We start from the raw sequence: 24,724 nt of genomic DNA, 5'->3' as shown, positions 1-24,724 counted from the left end.
ATCGGTAGAGAGGTGGCCTGCAGTCCTAACTGACCCAGGTTCAAATCCCAGTGTGGCAGGAAACAGTTTAAGGATTTGAATTTCATAGAAATCAGACTTTACTGATCTACCAGAAGACCCGCCGACATGTCGTAAAAATACCCCCACTAATACCAATACACCAATCCTGTACGAGACAGCCCTAGCATGTATTCAGTATGGATGGTGGGTGTTACCGCCGAAGTAGTGACATGTAGAGGTGTACGGTACCTAGGAGGACTACTGGGCCTTGAAAGCAGGCTGTGAAGCCTATGCCCAGAGTCGAACATAAAAAAAAAAAAAAAAAAAAAAAAAAAGTCACTATATGTATACAGTACTCACATGCACATGTGGTGAATGCTGTTGATCCATATTATTATTTGTGTTTGTGTTTTTTTCCTTATTTTATTTACTTTTTTTTTGGCATCAATAAGAATGAATGTGTGTGTGTGAATGAGTAAACTGGGAATGTGTTGTCCTGTCTCGGGTACCCCCCTTTCTTTGGGGGAAGCAGCCTAGGTATATAGATATAGATAAATCAATTATATGATGTGAGAAGATGTGCATGATCAGGGATTTGTCATCCCTTTTTAACGTGACAGCATTTGCACTGACTCTTTCGGATACGTTTATGGGAAGATACAGAATGTGGTAAAAATTTTTTGGCATATCGGGTAGAACCAGGATTTCAGAGGCTTGGATGATGAGTGAATTGAAGCGCGGCCCACTGCATTGGGCATACTTGGGCTGTCTGGCAATGCTACTCCTCACCTTGCCCTAGGTTGGGAAAGGAGGTCCCGATGGTGATGATGATTATCAAATACAGTAAGTGAAAAACTGATCCATGGGGTAACAGTCTGCTTAACACTGACAAATTGGCAGATACCTCAGTTGTATGTTTGGGCCTTCCTATATAGTAAGAGCTCATGTATATCAAGCTTTTGCTCTTATGTGACAAGGTCTTCCCCTAAATTAGTTCAATACAGTGAAGTTTTACTGTACTAACAACCATCACAGGGGCATTACTGAAGAAAGAGATTTAAATGATTGCTGTCTATCAATCTATTGCCAGACACCTTAATCCCATAAGGGGTGGCCACAAACAAATCGCCTCCATGTCGCCTTGTCCTCCGCCATTTCACTGCCCTGCTCCCAGCTCACACTCCCCCTTTTTCATATACCTCTCCACTCCATACCCCCATCTCATCCTTGGCCTCTCCCTCCCTCTCCCCCCCCCCTCCAACTCACTTACATACACTCTCCTCATTAGTCTCTCACTCTCCATCCTCTCCACATGGCCAAACCACCTCAATGTGTTTCTCTTAACGCTTCCTATCACATCCAAATTCACACCACAACAATCCTTCACTTCCTCATTTGTCAATCTGTCTCTCCATGTGACTCCACATGCTCCTCTCAAATAACTAATTTCCACAGCTCTCACTCTTGACTTCTGTCCCTCCAACAAGGTCCAAGCTTCACTTCCACATGTCAGAGTTAGTATAACAATACTGTCATGTAATAACTTTTTCACTTCCATGCTCACTTCCCTGTTTCTTATCTCTGCTATCATGGAACCAGCAACCATTCTTCCCTGCTGTACCCTTTCAAGCACTTCATCCTCTAAACTTCCATCCTTACTCATCACACTACCCAAGTACTTAAATGCACTCAGTTTCCATTTCCACCTCATCCAACCTCATTGTACATTCACTGACTTCACTCTCCCCTACATTCACCTTTAGATTCCATTTCTTACATACTCTCCCAAACTCATCCACCAAGCTTTGCAGCTCCCCTTCGTCTTCACTTAACAACACAGTAGATCTGCAAACAACAGCACAAGGAGTTTCCAAACACTGCCCTCTCTCACTAGGGCAGCTCCAACATCCACTGCCCTACCTTGTATCTCTTTTATAACCCCATCCATATACAGAATGAACAACCATCGAGACATGACACATCCCTGTTTCAATCCAACATTCAAACAGAAAAATTAACTCAGTTCACTATCCACACGCACTGCAGCCTTAGCACCCTCATACATACTCTTCACAGCATTCAACAACTTCCCATCTACTCCATATATAATTAATACTTTCCACAGTCTTTGTCTATCCACATGTCATATGCTTTCTCCAAGTCCATGAAGGCCACATACAACTTCTTTCCCTTCTCTAGAAACTTTTCCACCATAGATCTAAGAATGAATATCTGATGTACACAACCTTGTCCCTTCCTAAAACCTCCCTGTTCTTCTCCAACTAATTACTCTGTTATTTCCCTAACTCTGTCAATAAGTATCCTACCATATACTTTTCCTATTACACTAAGAAGACAAAATGCCCCTATGATTACCACATACTTCTTTTTCCCCCTTTTCTTTGTACAGGGGAATAACTATACCTAACTTCCAATCATCCGGGACTCTACCTTCCTCCCAGGCCAATCTGCACATCTTCCACATCCATTCCACTACTATCTCCCCCCAATGCTTCAGCATTTCACAACACTTCATCAATTCCTGGGGCTTTCCCCATTTTAACTTTCTTCATTGCTTCCACAACTTCCATCCTCCTGATTGCTTCCTCTCTTCTCACATCCCTCCTTCTCCCAGCCATTCCTCAGCCACTTATCCTTGCATTACTTTCATTCTGTATGTTCAACAATTCGTTAAAGTGTTCTCACCATCCACTCACTTTGTCTCTCTTCTCCACTAGTAATCTACCATTTTTATATTTCACTCCCCAACTAACTACTCTGGCACCCTGTCAAACTCTCTTTACCTCTTCCCAGAACATTTCCTTACAATCCCTACACTTTACACTCAAATTCCTTCCAAATTCCTCATCCACTCTCTTCTTACTCTCTCTTACTAATCTTTTCACCTCTCTCTTCCTCTCTACATACAACTCTCTCTTCCGTCTCTCAACTTCTTCCATGCCCCTGTTTCTCATCCAATCATTATATGCTTCCTTCTTTTGTGCCACAGCCTCTCTCACCTCTTCATTCCACCATGCTGTTCCCTGCATCCCCTTTTGTCTTATCTTCACCCCACACACCACCTCACATGCTGCACAGATTTCTTCTGTGAATATCTTGTACACACCTTCCATGTCCCTCATCTGCTCCAATCCATTTTTACCCAATCACTCCTCCATTTCCCTCTTATATTCTTTTTTCCATCCTCTTGTAACCTTGAATGCTCTGTTTTTTAAAAAAGATAGCTACATGTGCAATGATATTCTGAAGACCTGAGAAGGTGATTGTGGTACACGCAGACAAGGTGAAAAAAGGCAAAAAGTTGTTTTTAAAAATCTCATAAATAAATAAAAAGTATATGAGAGGAAGAATCTTATGGTTCCCCAGAGAGCAGGAAAACTAATTTACATGATGCACTTTTTAACTGGTACTCTGCTTTTTGGCTAACTGAAATTCTACTATTCAATACCGAATAAATATTACAGAAGCAACTTCACATGTAGGACATACTGTAATTTGAAGCACTGCATTCAGAGACCTGAACAAGACTGAAGGTGTGTTTAGTACTGCTGAACTGTTCCTTTGTTTAATCTTACAGTTAAAACTTGAAAATTTCTGAAGACCATTACAAAGTCACTGTCTTTGCAAAAGTCCAAAACAGAAACCAGTCATATAAACAAGTCTTGGACTACAAACAAAATAAGATTACTGAACACCAATATCCTTGCAGAGTATGATTTAAACCCAATAAAAGCAAATGCATATTTATGCACCATGTACTAACAGCAAAGATCCAGTCTACCTGTACATCATAACCTTTGGACTTTGGTAGAAACACATGTATGCATCACACAGAAGACGACGAGGTAAGTCAGGAAGAGCTTTATTATCAGTGACAGCATGAAGCATCTGGCTGCCCTCCTCACCCACCCACTGCATCAGGTCCCCACACTCCACCACTGTTGGAATGTTGTACCCATGTTGCTCCCCTGGCAATGATAAATGAATTCAGCTGACAGTATCACATTCACCTCACATTATCATGTAATACAATACATATTCTATCCATCCATCCATCATCCAATCCTACATTGCCCCATCAGGAGTGTAGGAGCCTGGGGCTAGGCAGTTGGTCCCGACATTTAAGATGAGGGTTGACCAGCCTCACTCATCCCTGAGTGGCATTACATAAGCAATCAACCCCAACCACCCCTTGGATATAAACCTTCACTGGCTCAATATAATTGGAGCGTAATAATTACCCACTAAACCACCAGGCGCCAAAATTTGGTTATATGGTTACCACCCAGCGTGGTAAATGGTTTCCTGGTGTACAGGAAACCATTTTGCTTGTCACTCAGTGTAGAGTCACCCACAGGCAGAAGGAAGAGAAAAGAATGAAGGAAAGAAAGACAGAAGAGAGAGTGTAAAGTTACCCATAAGCAGAAGGACAAGGAAAGAATGAAGGAAAGGAAGACAGAAGAAGATGGAAGGAAAGAAGGATGGAGGAGAGGAAAGGGCAGGCACCCGACAGCAGCACGACATCGAGTGAGTGGATGGTGAGAGCCCCCACCTACCACAAACAATACATACTCTCCTAATAATAATACTGACAACATAAAAAGCTCCCACAGTTTAACACTTTGCAACATGTACAATGCACTTTGTTGTTATTAAATATTCTTAATCCAACTGATAGTCTTGTCTTTATGTAAGAGCCAGCTTAAAAGAAAAAGAAGTACAAAATGCTAATGAGTTGTGCACAAGTGAATAAAAAAGTCTGAGGGTAGAAATATTTTAAAATTTTGGGGAGGAGGAGGTCGTCAAAGTGTTTTCTGAGTGCCTGGACAATAATGATGTGATGATTCCTGCCAGAGTGATTAGGTAATACAGATGCCTACTCTAGGCCACATCTGAAATACGGTATTTAGCTACTCAGGGACCAAACCAAGAAAGGACCATAAACAAAAGGTCTCAAAGTGATTAAGAATGGTTGCAAATCCTCATTTTACAGTAGGCACAAGAGGACCAGTTCAATCCAGTTACCATCTTCTATCTATCTATCTGTAGCCCGACGCCCTAATCCCGCAAAGGGTGGCCGCAGACAAAACGCCTCCAAGTCACTCTGTCACCCACCATTTGACTACCCTCCCCCCAACTCAACCCCCCCTCCCTCATATACCTCTCAACTCCATCCCTCCACCTCATCCTCGGTCTACCCCTCCCTCTCCCTCCCTCCACCTCACCTGCACACACCCTCTAAGTCAGTCTTTCATTCTCCATTCTCTCCACATGTCCAAACCACCTCAGTGTATTTCTCCTAATCTTCTCAACCACATCCACATCTACCCCACAACGTTCCTTCACTTCCTCATTCGTCAACCTGTCCCTCCATGTCACTCCACATGCTCCTCTCAAGTAACTCATTTCCACTGCTCTCACTCTTGACTTGTTCCCTTCTTGCAAGGTCCACGCCTTGCTTCCATATGTCAGGGTAGGGATCACGATACCATCATGCAGTGACTTCTTAACTTCCATACTCACCTCCCTATTTCTCATCACTGCTTTCAGTGTACCAACAACCCTCCTTCCCTGCTGTACCCTTTCACGTACTTCATCCCCCAAAGTTCCATCCTTACTCATCACACAACCCAAGTACATGAAAGCACTCACATTCTCCATATCCTCACCATCCAACCTCACTGCACACTCTGTGACTTCATTCCTCTCAAACACCATAACTTTACTTTTGTTTACATTACTCGTAACTTTCAGCTTCCTCCTCCTACACACTGTCCCAATTTCATTCACCAAACCTTGCAACTCCCATTCATCTTCACTCTTACCATCCTACAAGCCTTAAAAAGTCTACCTATGTTCCCTCTAGCAGTACTGTCAGCCTGAGACACCCCAACTAGGAAACAAGAGTATGAATATACTAAGGGCTGTATTTACTGCACCCAACAAGAATATTACAAAACATTCTAAATAATTACAAATGTGGTATAGCTCAATTAAAAACTTGACAAAATTGTCTGGATAGCTCATTACCTGTGTTCTTCAGCACTAAACATACTTAGCTGCCAAACAATACCTACAGTACAGCAAAATTATATGACAGTCCAATCACATAGATGGGCAAATATGAGCATAAACATGAGACAAAGGAGCCACAATCAAATCCATATAAGTTATAGTAACTGGAGTAATAATTCCAGAACCTACATGCATCAAAGGGACAAAATGTTTATGAATATGCAGTTCTTTATATTCCACTGCTGGGATGGGCCTCTCCATTACAGTGGGTTACAGTCAAGAAACCTTACCACAACTGCTTGTGTTGAACAGGGAAGAGGTGTGTTTGGAAGAAATGAGGTAAGATCAGATAGTGCTGTATGCTTGTGTGCATGTGTGTGTGATAGAAGTCTGTAGTTTCTTCCCCTACAATACATTTCACCAGACTGGAACAAAGGAGATCCTTACTAAAAGCCCAGCTTTGACTCAGTTTACAAACCTGTGACCCTGCTTACCTGGCAAATATGCTTCTGGTTAAATCACTGCCACCATCAAAGTGTGTACGATGATGGCTAAATAAATGGCTAACTACAATCATATCAAGAATACACTGCAAATGTACAAATACAATATGGGCAGTGAAAAAATGGTGAACAGAGAAGCATGTCTATGATGCATCTATACCACCTAGACCCAATATTCACTCGACGTAGTGCTGCTCTTCCTCTCCTCCCTTTTCCCTTTCTCCTTTTTTTGTCTTTCTTTCCTTCATTCTTTCCTGTTCCTTCTGCCTGTGGGTGACTCTACACTGAGTGCAAGCCGAATGGTTAACCATATAGCCAAATTATGGCTTCTGGTGGATTCGTGGGTAATTGCAGTGCTCCAATTGGATTGAGACAGTGAAGGTTTATATCCAAGGGGTGGTTAGGGTTATTGCTCATGTAATGCCACTCAGGGATGAGCGAAGCTGGTCCCTCTCATCTTATTTGTCAAGATCAACTTACCTAGCCCCAGGCTCCTACTCTCCTCATGGGGCAATGTAGGATTGGGTGATTGACAGATAGATAGACAGATAGATAAAATAAAACAAATACATATAAAAATGCCAAACTGACATAAAATGTTCTACACACACATTAGCAACTGGACAGTCCTATCATCAACTACAGATACAGGCACATACTGTATTAAGAAATAGCTAAATGAGGAAAAACAGGAACAGTGCAGTGGAAAAAGCTCCCTGAAAGAGAATAGCAAATCATCAGCATCCTGCCAGACTACATCCCAAAGTGCAAGAACCAGTAAAGAGGTACTCTTTTTATAGAGTAAATGATACTGACAATCAGCCTATATCCCAAAGTGCAAGAACCTGAAAACAGGTACTCTTTTTAATAGTGGATGAGATATGGACAATTTCAGGTAAAGGTCTTGTGAGGCATTAGCTATAATTTAAGACAAGGAGTAATGCAATCACTCCTCAGCTCTCTGAATCAGGGATGATTCCTTGTCACCACTTTTAATGCCTGCAAGGTGTAGGCAGTTCAAAGCTGCCTCCTAAAGGAGAAAGCTGCTGTTGCTGCTGCTGTTGTAACCCTAGGACCATCTGAACCTAAACTCTATGGAGTGCAGGCTGAAAGTGAAAGTGCTCGTGTCTTGCAGTCCATCATCTTCCTTCTGGGGGACAAAAAGTGAGCTGAGGGATGTTTGAATAATAAGCTCCGATTATATCAGTGCCACTGTATAAAGGGATACATGCATTATAAAAAGAAAACCCTAGAAATTAGAAACAGATGGGGAATGGAAAAGCACAACTGTAAGAGATGGGACAGTCGCACTGTGGGGAGGAAGTATGGAATGTGTATCATACAGCACTAACTCTGAATGGGTGGACAAGATATTGACAGCTTTTGAGAAGAGCCTTAACTCTCTGAACCTGGGACAATTCCTACCATCACCATTTAAAACAGCTAAGTGCACTGTAAGATGTATGAAAGCCCAATCCTCAAGAAATCTCAAAGAGAGGGTACTGTATGAAAAAACAGAATTAATGAGGGTGCACTTAAAATGGCTGATCAGCCCTAAAACTGATGAAAAAAGACTTAAGTTCAAGGGTACTATTCCTTGCAATCACAGATATTATCAGTAGACTTACCTTTGCGATCAGCCATAGAATCAAAGAAGCACCATGTGGCATCAGCGCCTGAGCCACAGCGAGTGAAGGCCACATAGTGAGATGTTTCAATGCACACCACTGCGAACAGTTCCATGTACACCCGAGGGATTGAACCACAATGGTCTGCTAGCATCTGTACAAAAAACATAACAGACATCAATCATCATCATCATCATCCCAACCTCTTTTACCATCTAAAGACTGGGTGGGATAAGGTCCAGATAGCTCTTTAATACATAAAGTACATTTTCAGGTAATCATACAAATAAAAAATACTGTATATCCCTTTATCCACAAAAAAAAAAAGTAAGAGGTCATTTATATACATCATGCCTAAAGTTCTAGGTGAAAGCATATCATTGCTGCTTGATGAAGCAGTCTTTCTATGCTGAATAAATAATCATGTTGTAGAAAGAGGCATGAGTGTTGCAGCTGCATGAGGCTTACATGAAGTTGTGTTAGAGCCAACTTTAACATTTGAATGTGAGGCTATGGTGTGGCATGAAAGTGAAAAGTCAAGAGTAAGAGCAATGGAGATGGGACTGCTGAGGAATGTACGCGGAGTATAGAGTGTGGATAAGATACACAATAATGTGATTCACGTAAGATGTGGAGTGAGGAAGTCAGTGGACACCAGAATCGAAGAGAGTGTACTGAGATGGTTTGGTCATGTGGAAAGAATGGATAACAACAGAGTGGTGAAAAAGGTATATCTGGGCAAACTCCAAGGAGGGAGGAGGAGAGGTAGGCCAAGGAGAAGGTGGAGAGATATTGTGGATGAGTGTGTGAGGAAGAGAGGTTTGGAAGTCGGTAAGGCTAGGGAACTGACGAGATTGAGCTAGCTGGATGAGTGTTGTGAGAAGAAGTGCATGATCAGGGATTTGGCACCCCTTTTAACGTGGCAGCGTCCGGATTGACTCAATCGGATACGTTTATGTGAAGCTACAGAACGTGGAGAATGTTTTTGGCGTATCCGATAGAGCCAGGATTCCGGGGGCTTGAATGATGAGTGAATGGAAGGCCTTGCCTATTGGACTGGGCAAATTTGGACTGTCTGGACACTGCTACTCCTCACTCTGCCCTAGGGTAGGAAAGGAGGTCCGGATGATGATGATGATGATGTTGTAGACAATATGCAAGATATGAATCATTCACTTTAAAGGGCTAATGGAGATACTGTAACATACAATATTTACTTCCTGCAGACAGACTTCTCCTATGTTTTCTGGTACTGTAATATCAACTGATAACTTAAACAGGCACCTGAGAGGAATGTTACAAAGCTTTCAATGACTGGAACAAAATATCAACTTGCAGTGCCTTTATTCTATTGAGATCCAGATTCCAAACTCACTGACAAGTCATAAAACTGTACAGATACCTGCCTCAAACAAGTGAGTTCTTTGACTGCATAAAAACCTGCATCATGCAGGCATAACCTTCAACTGGCATTATTATCAGCAGAACAGGTACTGAAAAGGCCTATAATGTGCCCATTCAGACCAATTACATCCATTCAGAACATTCACATCCAGCCAGGCTCTATCATTTCAGCTTACATCAGTACACAGTCATTTACACCCATTCAGGGCACTGATACCCATTCAGGTTCTATCATCTCAGCTTACATAGGTTATGGTCATTTTCATCCAACTGGGTCAATTCAGGAGCGATTAGATACACTTACGTTCAACTGGGAACATTCAGGTTCAGGTCATTAACATTTCCTCAGGATCATACACAACTAATTAAGTACATCGAGTCCAGTTAGGCCCACTCAGATCATTTCAGTGCCCAAAATTCACTGGGTATTCTTGGTGTCTATTTCTAAACAAAAAAAATGTAGTTTTCAAATTTGTTGTTTGTACAGTATTTTTACAGTAACCCTTTCATCAAAGAAAGGATAGTAGTCAATGATAAATACATCAACCCAAGGTGCAAAGGGCAATGAAACCCTCAGTAAGGCCCTGAACAACAAATTAAACTATGCAAACAATACCTGAAAATCTGGAGGCACTTTCAACTTGCGAGTTGATGAATGGCAGCCTCTTTTCTTGTGACTGTGAACCTGAAGATAAAAATGATACTGCTATGATGTACACCAGCTTCTGTAAAGATTTCATATTTAAAAGACTTAGATGAGTTTATTACATATGCAACCTTTATCACTTTTTCACCAAAATATGCACTACATCTTCCTGCAGTGTTTAGTGAAAATATACAAAACTGAATAAAAAAAGAAGTGACAAGTTGAATATATACTACAGTACAAGGAAAGCCATTCCTATCTGATTAAATATTTCTAACCCACAGGCATCTGGTAATCAACAGATGATGATGATGATGATGTACATACCTGTGGGTTTTGGGGACCTTAATTACTGCAAAACTTGAAGGCATACATTATACTGGACAGGTACAGTATCAGGTTAATCATTTATGAAAAGGCTACACTACAGTATATATTTAAGAATTACCTATAATGCATACTTGGAAACTAGGCAAACTAAGAAGTAACCACAGGTTTTTGTAATACTGCATACACTGGGGTCAAAGCCAATATCACATACTTTATCCATGCACTTTGAACAGAAAGCAATGCTCTCGAGACCAGAGCCACATTGGCCAAAACATTCTCGGCACTCGTATTCTGCCAACTTCCCACAGATGATGCACTGCCGGGGAGCTGCAATACAAAAGAGGTACATATTTATATCTGACATATTTTGTGTATATAGTGTAAGGATTTAAATTATTATATCATTAGAAAAACAAATCATGTAAGTAACTGAGTTTTGTATGAAAAATTTGGTTTGGAAGAAAGATATGTTGAATGTAGGCTGTGACTTAAGAAATTCAATTTTGAGACTGATTCATCATCATCACCATCATCACCCTGACCTTTTCTCCCACCTAAGGATGGGGTGAGGTGGGATCAAGAACTTTACCACATTTAGAATGTTTTTTTAAAGCTTTAAGACATTTCACTGGCAACCTTATAAACTAGTACTGTCCTGCAACAGGCATAAAATCAACTAACAAAAATTAAGTCAGTGCCACAACTCACAGTCCTCAATGACATCAGTGACGTCAAGCACCATAGAGGGTAGGATCCTTGGGTACATCTTGTAGTCTTTCCCAAACCTCGGCATCTGGATGATCAAGCAAGATGGTACCTGAAAAACATAAATTTCTTCACTGAAGAACAATGACAAAGACTTAACTCAACCACAACAGCTGTGCTAATGTGATACTAATTCCTTCTACAACACCAAAAAACACTCAGGATGTCATCAATTACAATAAGTCCATTTCACGCAAATTTATGGGGTAAAGTGGATTAGGACACTGGAATAGGAAAGCATAACATGATGAGAACGTCACCAGTCTCCAATAAAATGGACCATGCAACCATTCACTCAATAACCAAGCTTATGAAACATCACCAAATAGGCATGCCAAAATAGAAACCATTCTTACTAAAGTCACCACCATCATCCAGATCACCTTTCCCATCCTAAGGCAGGGAGGAGTAGCAATGTCCAGACAGCCAAAGTTTGCCTAATTCAATGGATAACGCTTCAATTCACTCATCATTCAAGCCTTCGAAATCCTGGCTCCATCAGACAGGCCAAAAATTTTTTTACCACGTTCTGCAGCTTTACATATACCTATCTGATAGGGAAAATCCAAAAGCTGTCACGTTAAAATGAGGTGCCAAATATCTGGTTATGCTCTTCACACAATATTCATCCAGCCACATCGGTCTCTTGTCAGTTCCTTAGCCTCACCAACTTCCATACCTCTCTTCCTCACACACTCATCCACCATATCCTTCCACCTTCTTGACCTACCTCACCTCCTCTCTCATTCAAATACGCTCAGATATACCTTTTTCACCACGCTATTGTCATCTATCTCTCCACATGACCATCTCTGTACACGCTTTTCAGTTCTGGTGTCCACAGACTTCCTCACTCCGCATCTTTCACGAATCACATTTCGTATCCTATCCACCCTCTGTACTCCAAAACACATTCCTCAGCAGTCCCATTTCCACTGGTCTCATTCTTGACTTTTCATTTTCATGCCACACAATAGTCTCACATCCATATGTTAAAGTTGGCACTAACACTCCTTCATGTAAGTGTCGTGCAGCTGCAACACTCAAGCCTCTGTTTCTTATCAAGGCCTTCATAGCACCTGGTACTTTCCTTCCTTGTGTCACTCTACTTTCCATTTCTTTTGTACATTTTCCTCTCTTTTCTGTCAATGTACCCAGGTATTTGAACTCTCTCACCAATTCCAGTCTCTCTTCATTCACTGTAACATCACACTGGGAGTCACTTTCTCTCTCAATAACCATCACTTTACTCTTTTCCACATTTACTCTCAAGGAACGACACTCACAGACATCAGCAAAACTCTGCACTAGTCTACCAAGTCCATGTCCGCTATTTGCAATTAGTACTGCATCATCACAAATTTGAGATATTCCATCCATCACCATTCATTACCAACATCATCCCTCTCTCCATTACTTGTGTTTTTACTTCTCTTATCACCCCATCCATCCATATATAAATATATATTGAACAACCATGGGGGAATCACATAACCTTGTTGCATGCATACAATGACTGTGAACCATTCACTTAAATGCCCATTTACCCTTACACATGCCTCACTTCCATCATAAAAACCTTTGAAGGCACCTAGCGGCTTACCATCCACACTGTACATGTGCAAAAGCTTCCACAATCCTTCTCTGTCTACTTTGTTGTATGCTTTTTCCAGATCCATAAATGCCATAAACATTTTATTGTCCTTCTCACATGCCTTCTCTAGTATCTGTCTCACTGCAAATATTTGATCCACACCTTCTCTGCCACTCCTAAAAACCACCCTGTTTGTCACTTACTAGGACTTATGGTATCTTTCTTACTTACTAGAGACAGGTTAAAAAACAAAGATATCTGCAAACTTGCAAAGTGGGTCTCAATACAGACTTCATCTGAATGGTAAAAGTCAATCCTATTTTATCCCATTCAAGAGGTAGGGGCCTGCAGCTTATCTGCACAGTCCTGTACATTTAGGGGTGGATGAGCAGCCTACACCCCTTGAAGCCTGAACCTATGCAGGCCGTCACTCCAACTGGGGTGTTTGAACCACTACACCACCATGTGCCAAAAATTCCAAACTTCTCAGTATTAAACATTCTAGTACAATATCCATTCATCTTTTCCTTGACATTCCACAACTCCTTCCACCCTCAAATTAACTTAGCTACAGTATACTATACCTTTTCCAGCACTTTATTCATATTCATTATCTTGATATAACCGTAAAATTAAACCACTTTTGCCCAAACATATTCCTTTTTCTATCTAAACCTTGCTATCTCCAGATGATTTTATTCAGCTAATGGTAAACCTTTCAAATGGGTAAGGTTGAATATGGCATTCATTAACCATTTCAATATGAAAGGGACTTCCAAGATTTAATAAAACTGTCAGGAATCAGTGAGAATAAACTAAAAATGAAAATACATCCACGAACACAAGGGGTTCAGCACACCCATGCTTACCCTTTCTTCAATGAACTTTCTTGCACCATATTTTTCATGAACCATTTAGCATATACTTCTTACCTACTCATCTTACTCAACACACGTACATTCCTTAAAAGTCCAACTTCCACTAGCTCTTACCATAACTTCACACCCATGCTTTGGCAATCTCACATCTGTACATTACAAATGGCATATAACTCTTCTAATACTTGAATAGGGCTTCTTCCACTGAACAGGGAGACTGCCAGAGATCAAGCAGCATGGACAGCCATCATTAGGTGACAAAGACCAACGCATGCTAGCATGCTGGAGCCTTTATAAATGATATGACTCACTTCATATACATCCGTCTAGGTAGTACACAGACTGCTGCCATCGATCCTAGGAGGTACTGGTAATGTACAAACTCTTTCCACTCCAAAGTTGTAACTCAAAATCATATAGGGGATCCTTAATTTACAGTTTTAATTAAGCCTACTAAATCTTTCTGTTTGTCTGTCTGTCTATCTCACACACACACACACACACACACACACACACATACAGATGCATGCACACAAGCATGCACAAACACACACAAGCACGCACACACGTATGCACACATGCAGCATGCATGCGCACTCACACACACATAAACACACTAATGTGTGCAAATATAAATTATATGCTTTTCATCACTGTATTCCTATACACAGATGTGGCATCACTGATTTTGTTCACTTTATTATAAAACCAAGTTCTGTGTAATATTTATAAAGCTACTTGCTAAAAATCTACCAACAATATTACTTACTTGTTTCAGCTTGATATCTGAGGTAAGAAAACTCTGATCAAATAAAGTCTGAACACTTGGTAAATTGAGCTTCTCATCCTTGTCAACAAACAGCTGGTAATGATAAGCCTCTTGTCCAGATGACAACTGCAGCAGGGGTTCAGCCTGCAGTATCTGGGCCAGTAAAGAATGAAGGAATTCTTCAGGATCTGCAAATTTCAATAAAATATATGTTACTCCTGATGCTTTTGATTCACCTTTCTATCAGAACTAAGTACTGTAAAAAAAAGTACCTGAACACTAAGATGTTATAATCCGCATACTGTACTATTATCATAAAACCTGATGTCAAAAATGCGTCTCATAAAATGGAAGAGTTGGTACGCATCCTGTGAAGGATGTAATGTGTTGCTCTGGTGTACTAAGGGAAACAATAAGGTTGTTGATAAGAAACTGTACCTGGAATTAATTCAAATTTAAAAATATATACATGGACAGGTAAATATTTATATAATAACACTAGACAGTGGGAGGTGGGGGCGCTCGCCATCCACTCACTCGATGTAGTGCTGCTCTCGGGTGCCTGTCCGTTCGTCTCTTCTTTCCTTCCTCTTCTGTCTTTCTTTCCTTCATTCTTTCCTCTTCCTTCTGCCTATGGGTGACTTTACACTGAGTGACAAGCCAAATGGTTTCCTGTACACCAAGAAACCATTTACTACCCTGGGTGGTAGCCATATAGCCAAATTATGGTGCCTGGTGGTTCAGAGGGTGATTAAGGCACTCAAATCAGATTAAGTCTGTGTAGGTTTATATCCAATGAGTGGTTGGGGTTTACTGCTCATGTCATGCCACTCAGAGATGAGTGAGGCTGCTCATTCTCATCTTAAATGTCAGGACCAACTTGCCTAGCCTCAGGCTCCTATGCTCCTCATGGGGCAACATAGGATTGGATGATGGATGAATGGATGGATGAATGAATGATACATAACACTAGAATGAGTGAAATAAGAAACCTGACTGATTATGAACCAGTACAGAAAAAGATGTTTGGGTCTGGAGGTGAACCTAGAGAAGGATGCATTGGTGTGTTAGTGATACACTGAAAAAGGATGCTGCAGAAGACTGTCTGTATCATACTGCAGGATGCAGAAAGGTAAAACTGGGAGAGGCATGGGAAGAAACTGATGTGAGGATACTCAAAAGTGAAGCAGAGAGCAGAAACACTAAGATGCAGTGCAGTGAAACATGAACATAAAAGAAAATAGAGGGGGGGAATGAGGGTCAAGAAAGTGGGAAGAAACAGATTTAAAATACTTTACAGAATTAAGGTGACTGACAATAGACAGACAGAAGAATCAAAGTCCAAGTTGAGATTCTCAGTCTTACAGATTTTCATAGGTTTCTTCTCTTTATTCTTGTACATGGCAAATATATCTGGAGTTGGGGAAGAAACATAATGCCCACATATTCACTGCACTGCACAGAGGTGACTAAAAATGTGGTGGTTCATATCACCATCATCTCTGATTCCTTACCCTCTTCTGGGAACCCCTTTGCTGGGGGGGTTCTCAGGAGGGTTCCTGAAGGAATAGAGGGTGGCATCTGCAATAGGAGAAAATGAAATAAAATAAAATACTCATCAGCATCAGGATCTCTTTTTCCCACTCTAGGGCAGGGTGAGGAGTAGCAACGTCCAGACAGCCCAAATTTGTCCAATCCAATGGGCCACGCTTCCATTCACTCATCATTCAAGGCCCTGAACTTCTGGCTCTGTCTGATATGCCAAAAACATTCACCACCTACAGTAGCTTCACATAGAAGTATCCGATAGAATAATCCAGACGCTGTCAAGTTAAAAGGGGTGCCAAATCTCTGCTCATGCACTTCTCCTCACAATATTCATCCAGCCAGCTCTATCTCTTGTCAATCCCCTATCCTCACTGACTTCCAAACCTCTCTTCCTCATACACTCATCCACCATATCCCTCCACCTTCTTCTTGACCTTGACCTACCTCACCTCCTCCCACCTTCAAATTCGCTCAGATATACCTTTTTCACCACTCTATTGTTATCCATTCTCTCCACATGACCATACCATCTCAGTACACTCTCTTCAGTTCTGGTGTCCTCAGACTTCCTCACTCCGCATCTTTCACGAATCACACTATTGCATATCCTATCCACTCACTGTACTCCACGTACATTCCTCAGCAGTCCCATTTCCACTGCTTTCACTCTTGACTTTTCGTTTTCATGCCACACAATAGTCTCACATCCATATGTTAAAGTTGGCACTAACACTCCTTCATGTAAGCATTGTGCAGCTGCAACACTCAAGCCTCTGTTTCTTATCAAGGCCTTCATAGCACCAGGTACTTTCTTTCCTTGTGTCACTTTACTTTCCACTTCTTTTGGACATTTTCCTCTCTTTTCTGTCATTGTACCTAGGTATATAAACTCTCACCAATAAAATAACATAAAATAAAATAAAATAAAGCATGCAAGGCTGTGCAAGAAGGCAGCATACTCTGGAAGAATGGCGCCAGAACAGATGCAACAGCTGTGCATAAAAGCCTCAATTACAGGGGATGCTATTGTGTGTGAGGATATTCACACCAGAGGTTGTGCCTGGTTGATGATGCAAATTATCTATCTATCTATCTATCTATTGCCAGACGCCTCAATCCCGTTTGGGGTGGCCACAAACAGATCGCCTCCAAGTCGCCCTGTCCCCCGCCATTTCACTGCCCTGCTCCCAACTCACACACCCCTCTCTCATATACCTCTCCACCCCATCCCTCCATCTCATCCTCGGCCTCCCCCTCCCTCTTCCCCCCTCCACCTCACTCACATACACTCTCTTCGTCAGTCTTTCACCCTCCATCCTCTCCACATGGCCAAACCACCTCAGTGTGTTCCTCATAACGCTTCCTATCACATCCACATCCACACCACAACGCTCCTTTATATCCTCATTCGTCAGCCTGTCTCTCCACGTGACTCCACAGGCTCCTCTTAAATAACTCATTTCCACTGCTCTCACTCTTGACTTGTGTCCTTCCAACAATGTCCAAGCTTCACTTCCGTACGTTAGAGTTGGTATCACAATACTGTCATGTAGTAACTTTTTCACTTCCATGCTCACTTCCCTGTTTCTTATCACTGCTTTCAAAGAACCAGCAACCTTTCTTCCCTGCTGTACCCTATCAAGCACTTCACCCTCCAAACTTCCATCCTTACTCATCACACTACCCAAGTACTTAAACGTACTCACATTTTCCAATTCCTCACCATCCAACCTCGCTGTACATTCACTAACTTCACCTCTCTCAAAGACCATCACTTTACTCTTCCCTACATTCACCTTTAGATTCCGTTTCTTACACACTCTCTCAAACTCATCCACCAAGCCTTGCAGCTCTCCTTCGTCTTCACTCAACAACACAGTATCATCTGCAAACAACAGTACAGGGAGTTTCCAAACACTATCCTCTCTCACCAGGGCCACTCCAACATCCACTACCCTACCTTGTACCTCTTTTATTACCCCATCCATGTACAGATTGAACAACCATGGAGACATGACACATCCCTGTTTCAAACCAACTTTCAAAGAGAAAAATTCACTTAGTTCACCATCCACACGCACTGCAGCCTTCGCACCATCGTACATACTCTTCACAGCATTCAACAACTTCCCATCTACTCCATATATTCTTAACATTTTCCACAATCCTTGTCTATCCACCCTGTCATATGCTTTCTCCAAATCCATGAAAGCCGCATACAACTTCTTTCCCTTCTCTAGAAACTTTTCCACTAAAGATCTAAGAATGAATATCTGATCTACACAACCTCTTCCCTTCCTAAAGCCTCCCTGTTCTTCTCCAACTAATTTCTCTGTTCTTTCTCTAACTCTGTCTATAAGTATCCTACCATACACTTTTCCTATTATACTAAGAAGACAAATGCCCCTATGATTACCACACACTTCTTTTTCGCCTTTTCCTTTGTACAAGGGAATAATTATACCTGACTTCCAATCCTCCGGGACTCTACCTTCCTCCCAGGCCAATCTGCACATCTTCCACATCCATTCTACTACTATCTTTCCCCCATGATTCAGCATTTCACCACACACTCCATCAATTCCTGGGGCTTTCCCCGATTTAACTTTCTTCATTGCTTCCACAACTTCTATCCTACTGATTTCTTCCTGTCTTCTCACCTCTCTCCTTCTCCCAGCCATTCCCCAGCCACTTATACTCGCATTACTTCCATCCTCTACGTTCAACAATTCCTTAAAGTGTTCTCTCCATCTGCTCACTTTTTCTCCCTTCTCCACTAGTAATCTACCATTTTTATCTTTCACTCCCCTGCTAACTTCACTTCCATCCTGTCTTACTCTTTTCACTTCTCTCCAGAACATTTTCTTACAATCCCTCCACTTTACACTCAAATTCCTTCCAAATTCCTCATCCACTCTCTTCTTACTCTCTCTTACTAATCTTTTCACCTCTCTCTTTCTTTCCACATATAACTCTCTCTTCCACCTCTCAACTTCTTCCACGCCCCTATTTCTCATCCATTCATTGCATGCTTTCTTCTTTTGTGCCACAGCCTGTTCCACCTCTTCAGTCCACCACGCTGTTCCTTGCACCCCCCTCCGTCTTCTCTTCCTTCCACACACCACATCACATGCTGCACATATTTCTTCTGTAAATATCTTACTCACACCTTCCACGTCTCCCATCTGCTCCAATTCATATTTGCCCAATCGTTCCTCCACTTCTCTCTTATACTCTGCCTTTTTCTCATCCTCTTGTAACCTTTCCACTCTCCTTGCAACTACTCCTTCCTCTCGTCTTTGCAAATTATCAATGTGTTATTTTTTCCCAATGGAGCAACTAGGTGATAAAGAAGCCTAATCAAAACATGGTAGGGTGTATATTGCTTTGCAGGTACTAAATCTAGACAGACAATTAAATGAACATGTTAATGAAGAATGTGGTGCTAATCTGGAGGGGAAGAAAAAACAAAAAAAAAAAGCAGAGATGGACTGGACAGCAGAAGAAGCAAATGCAGACTGACTAAGGAAGAGCAAAAGGGAAGAATGGTTGGAAGAAGGAGAGGCAGACCAAAATAAAGCAGAGAGAGAGAGATGGGAGGAGGATGTAACAAGGATGGCACTGTGTCAAGAGAGAAGGGATCAGTGCCAAATAAAGCTTATAATACTTAAAGTTTCCCTGTCTGAAGCTAACATTCATAGAGCATGGCACCTAGCATCAGTTAGACAGAGCTTACAACCATGCAGGGTTTGGGATTTTTTTTATTTCAAAAAATAAAAAAAAATAAAAAACTGATTTTATTTGAATTACTTGATTTTTTTTTTTTTACTTGATTTTTCTGTTTATTATATAGCTAATATTTCAAAAGCAGTATACTGAATACTGTTAACTTCATGTCCTGTCTATTTACTGATGGTTCAGGCTGAAAGCCACAGCCCAGAATCCAGATACATACCTGTTCAAGTCCTGTCTGTACACCACTGGTTAAGGCTGAGTTGCCAGTGGTAATAAAGACAGCATATTCCAAAGCTGATTATATTACCACACAGAAAAATCTTAAGCTGATATTAATATGACATGGCCTTAAGTGACCAAGCATAGCTTACCTAGTCTTGTGGCTTTGTTTTTTATTTATAGCTCATTATTTCAGATGTACAAATAACTTCAATACTTAGTTACACAAATGTAAAAATATTTTTTCTATCATACAATGTAGCAATTTCTAATGGTACCATTTTGCAATATCTGCCAACTTAATGCTTAAGTATCTGAATAAGTGAATGCCAACACAAAGTTATACACTATCTATCTATCTATAGCCCGACGCCCTAATCCCGCAAAGGGTGGCCGAAGACAAAACGCCTCCAAGTCGCTCCGTCACCCATCATTTGACTGCTCTCCCCCCAACTCACTCCCCCCTCCCTCATATACCTCTCAACTCCATCCCTCCGCCTCATCCTCGGTCTTCGTCTCTCTCTCCCTCCCTCCACTTCATCTACACACGCCCTCTTAGTCAGTCTTTCATTCTCCATTCTCTCCACATGTCCAAACCTCCTCAGTGTATTTCTCCTAATTTTCTCAACCATATCTACATCCACCCCACAATGTTCCTTCACTTCTTCATTTGTCAACCTGTCCCTCCATGCCACTCCACATGCTCCTCTCAAGTGACTCATTTCCACTGCTCTCACTCTTGATTTGTTCACCTCTAGCAAGGTCCATGCCTCGCTTCCATACGTCAGAGTAGGGATCACAGTACTATCATGCAGTGACTTCTTAACTTCCATACTCACCTCCCAATTTCTCATCACTGCTTTCAGTGAACCAACAATCATCCTTCCCTGCTGTACCCTTTCATGCACTTCATCCCCAAAAGTTCCATCCTTACTCATCACACTACCCAAGCACTTGAATGCACTCACATTCTCCATATCCTCACCATCCAACCTCACTGTGCATTCTGTGACTTCACTCCTCTCAAACACCATAACTTTACTCTTGTTTACCTTAACTTTCAGATTCCTCTTCCTACACACTGTCCCAAATTCATTCACCAAACCTTGCAACTCCCATTCATTTTCACTCATCAATACTGTATCATCAGCAAACAGCAACCTTCAGATTTTATTTCTGTTAACTTTAGATTAAACAAAAAAATAAAATAAAATAAAATAAATAATAATAATAATAATAATGATTTTTTTTCAGCAAAAAAATCAATGATTTAATCACATGATTAAATCAATCTGATTTAATCAATGCCAACCCTGCAACCATGAAATTCTCACCTTTCTCTTCTGTGGTAAGACCACGCACAGACGAAAGATGGTCTAACATAGTGCGTAGCTTCATGATGCGGTCAGCACGAACAAAGAGGTTGGCACGAAGAGGGTTGACAATCTCCTCCCTGAGAACACGCTGCACTTCATGGTATTCCTTGATGTCATGACTGGTGGGTGGTCGGAACAGCAGGCTGTCAAACACACTGACCAGGAAAGAGACATGTCTTTATAACATTTACTATCATCAGTATCTTCAGTATATACTGAACTGAAAGGGTTCTTGTTATCCATACATCCAATGTCTTCAGACTCATAATGGGTATGCGCTCAGCACCTAGGCTGAGTGCTGGGAAAATGCCATTCTATGTAAAAACAACTGTACATGATAAATACACACAGGCTTCTGGCTCATACTTAAAAAACTCTTTTCTGATTACACAGCAAATTTGTATTGAATTTCTGGCAACTGAAATGCAAAGATGAATGCTAACATACCAAGAAGTTAACAGTGAAACAACCTCCAGTAAAGTACCAGTTACTCCTGGGGAGAATACATGTACAGTATCTCAAATTTCATTGTCTTTATCTAAAGATACTTAATATTTTAGATGTATTTTGCTGCAACTCCTGAAGCTGAAATATTCTAACATACAAGTCCTAACCTTCCTTCCAGTGACTGAATAAGGTTGTGATAACTATAAGAAAGTCTCTTTGATTATTTTGGGACACCGGTCTGAGAAACAAGTGGAGTTACATGGAGAGACAGACTGACATATAAGAAAGTGAAGGAGAGTTGTGATGTGGATGTAGATGTGACTGAATGCATTAGGAGAAACACACTAAGGTGGTTTGGCCATGTGGAGTTCACGGAGTGCGAGAGACTAATGAGGAGAGTGCATGTGAGTGAAGTGGAGAGGGGGAGGGAGGGAAGGCCAAGGATGAGATGGAGGGATGGAGTGGAGAGGTATATGAGAGAGGGGGGTGTAAGCTGGGAGCAGGGCAGTGAAATGGCAGGGGACCACGCAACATGGAGGCGATTTGTTTGTGGGCACCCCTTACAGGACAGAGGTATCTAGATAGATAGATAGATAGATAGATAGATAGATATATAGACAGAGAGAGATAGTCTGAGAAGAATTAAAAAAAAATCCTCTTTCTCCCCAAAAGAATATTTCGTATTATTGCTAGCACACCTTTGTTCATTTATAAAGGCTCCAACAAGCTTGCATACATCAGCCTTGATCACTTAATGGTGGCTTTCCAAGCTTCCCAATCTCTAGCAGCCTCTTTATTCTGTCCCTTATTCCTGACGTTATACTTTATGACCTCGTTCCAGGTCTCTTTTGCTCTGCCTCTCGCAACTCAATCATCATCATCATCATTTTCACCTACCAGCTTCTGGTAAATTAAGTGATATCTCTCAGAAGGAAATCCAAATTCTTTAACTGTTCATCATCACAAGAATGTTCAAACAACCCACAGACCAATAAATGCAATTTGAGAAGGACACCCTTGGATAACCAGAGAGTACTTCACAAACTGTTTCCAACAGTGGCAACAACAATGGGTGAAGTGTATAGCTGCAGGAGGGAACTACAGTACTTTGAAGGTGGCTTAAAAAAGGAAAAATAAAATAAAATAAAAATATCATCATCCAGACTTCATTTCTCACCCTAGGGCATGGTTCGAAGTAGCAGTGTCCAGACAGCCAAAGTCTGCCCAGTTCAATGGGCAACGTTTCAATTCGTTCATCATTCAAGCCCACGAAATCCTGGTTCTATCTGATTCGCCAAAAGGTTTCACCACGTACTGTAGCTTCACATATACCTATCCGATCAGAGTCAGTCCGAATGCTGTCACATTAAAAAGAGATGCCAAATCCCCGTCATGTGCTTCTCCAGACAAACTGATTCAGCCAGCTTGATCTCCTGTCAGTCCCTTAGCCTCACCAATTTCCATACCTCTCTTCTTCACACACTCATCCACCATATCTCTCCACCTTCTTCTTGGCCTACCTTGTCTCCTCCCTCCTTCAAATTTACCCAGATATATCTTTTTCACCACTCATTGTCATCCATTCTCTCCATATGACCATACCATCTCAGTACACTCTGCAATTCTGGTGTCCACAGACTTCCTCACTCTGCATCTTTCATGAATCACATTATTACGTATCCTGTCCACTCTCTGTTCTCCCCATACATTCCTCAACAGTCCCATCTCCACTGCTCTTATTCTTGACTTTTCATTTTCATGCCACACCATAGTCTCACACCCGTATGTTAAAGCTGGCACTAGCACACCTTCATGTAAGCTTGTGCAGCTGCAACACTCAAGCCTCTGTTTCTTATCAAGGCCTTCATAGCACCAGCTACTTTCCTTCCTTGTGTCACTCTACTTTCCACTTCTTTTGCACATATTCCTCTCTTTTCTATCTCTGTACCCAGGTATTAGAACTCTCCCACCAATTTCAGTCTCTCTCCATTCAGTGTAACATGACAATGGGAGTCACCTTCTCTCTCAATAAACATCAGTTCACTGTTTTCTACATTTACTCAGAAGACACAATGCTCACAGACATCTACAAAACTGCACTATTCTACCATGCTCTTGTCTGGTACTTGCAAGTAGTACTGCATCATCAGCACACATTAAATTTGAGATATTCCATCCATCACCAGTCATTACCATTGCAATCTCTCACTACATTACTCATGTTTTTGCTTCTCTCATCACCCCATCCATATATATATTGAACAACCATGGGGACATCACACAACCTTGTTATATGCCCACACTGATCTTGAATCATTCACTTAGATGCCCATTTACTCTTACACATGCCTCAGTACCATCAGAAAAACTCTGAACAGCACCTAGCAGCTTACCATCTACACCGTAACTGTGCAAAAACTTCCACAGTCCATCTCTGTCTACTTTGTTGTATGCTTCTTCCAGGTCCATAAATGCCATAAAAACCTTATAGTCCGTCCCACAAGACTTCACTGCCTGTCTCCCTGTAAATATTTGATCCACACATCATCTGCCACTCCTAAAGCCACCCTGTTTGTCACTCACTAGGTCTTCTGAGATCTCTCTTACTTTCTCTATAATATATCTTCCATATACTTTCCCTACAATACTCAATAGACTTATGCCACAATAATTCTTGCACTCCCTTCGCTCACCTTTATTTTTGTGCAGGGGTACAATCACAGCCTTTTTCCACTCTACTGGCACAGTTTCACTCATCCATGCCTTTTTACTTTTCTCAAACAAGCACTTCATGCCACTTTCTCCACTAAACTTAATCATCTCTGTATAAGCCTCATCAACACCAG

General features: G+C 41.4%; 1 protein-coding gene across 1 annotated transcript in view; it reads right to left on the bottom strand.

The window, feature by feature from the left end:
• Nucleotides 1–3,729: 3,729 nt before the first annotated feature.
• The window catches only part of CYLD (ubiquitin carboxyl-terminal hydrolase CYLD), a 75,373-nt gene continuing 54,378 nt past the window's right edge, over nt 3,730–24,724 (bottom strand). Inside the window, exons 13-19 of the mRNA XM_080279685.1 lie at nt 21,390–21,586; nt 14,554–14,741; nt 11,256–11,364; nt 10,759–10,874; nt 10,188–10,256; nt 8,168–8,321; nt 3,730–3,989 (exon numbers count right to left, since the gene is read on the bottom strand). Of these exons, the coding sequence (XP_080135811.1) occupies nt 3,799–3,989; nt 8,168–8,321; nt 10,188–10,256; nt 10,759–10,874; nt 11,256–11,364; nt 14,554–14,741; nt 21,390–21,586 (1,024 nt within the window). The 3' untranslated portion in view covers nt 3,730–3,798. The remainder of the gene's footprint in view (nt 3,990–8,167; nt 8,322–10,187; nt 10,257–10,758; nt 10,875–11,255; nt 11,365–14,553; nt 14,742–21,389; nt 21,587–24,724) is intronic.

This window comes from Coenobita brevimanus, chromosome 80 (genome assembly GCF_032717465.1).
Source record: "Coenobita brevimanus isolate Jiangsu-jjx chromosome 80, ASM3271746v2, whole genome shotgun sequence".
Classification (NCBI taxonomy): Eukaryota; Metazoa; Arthropoda; class Malacostraca; order Decapoda; family Coenobitidae; genus Coenobita; species Coenobita brevimanus.
The sequence above is the reverse complement of the archived record's forward strand: the minus strand, read 5'-3'. Positions and strand labels throughout refer to the sequence as shown.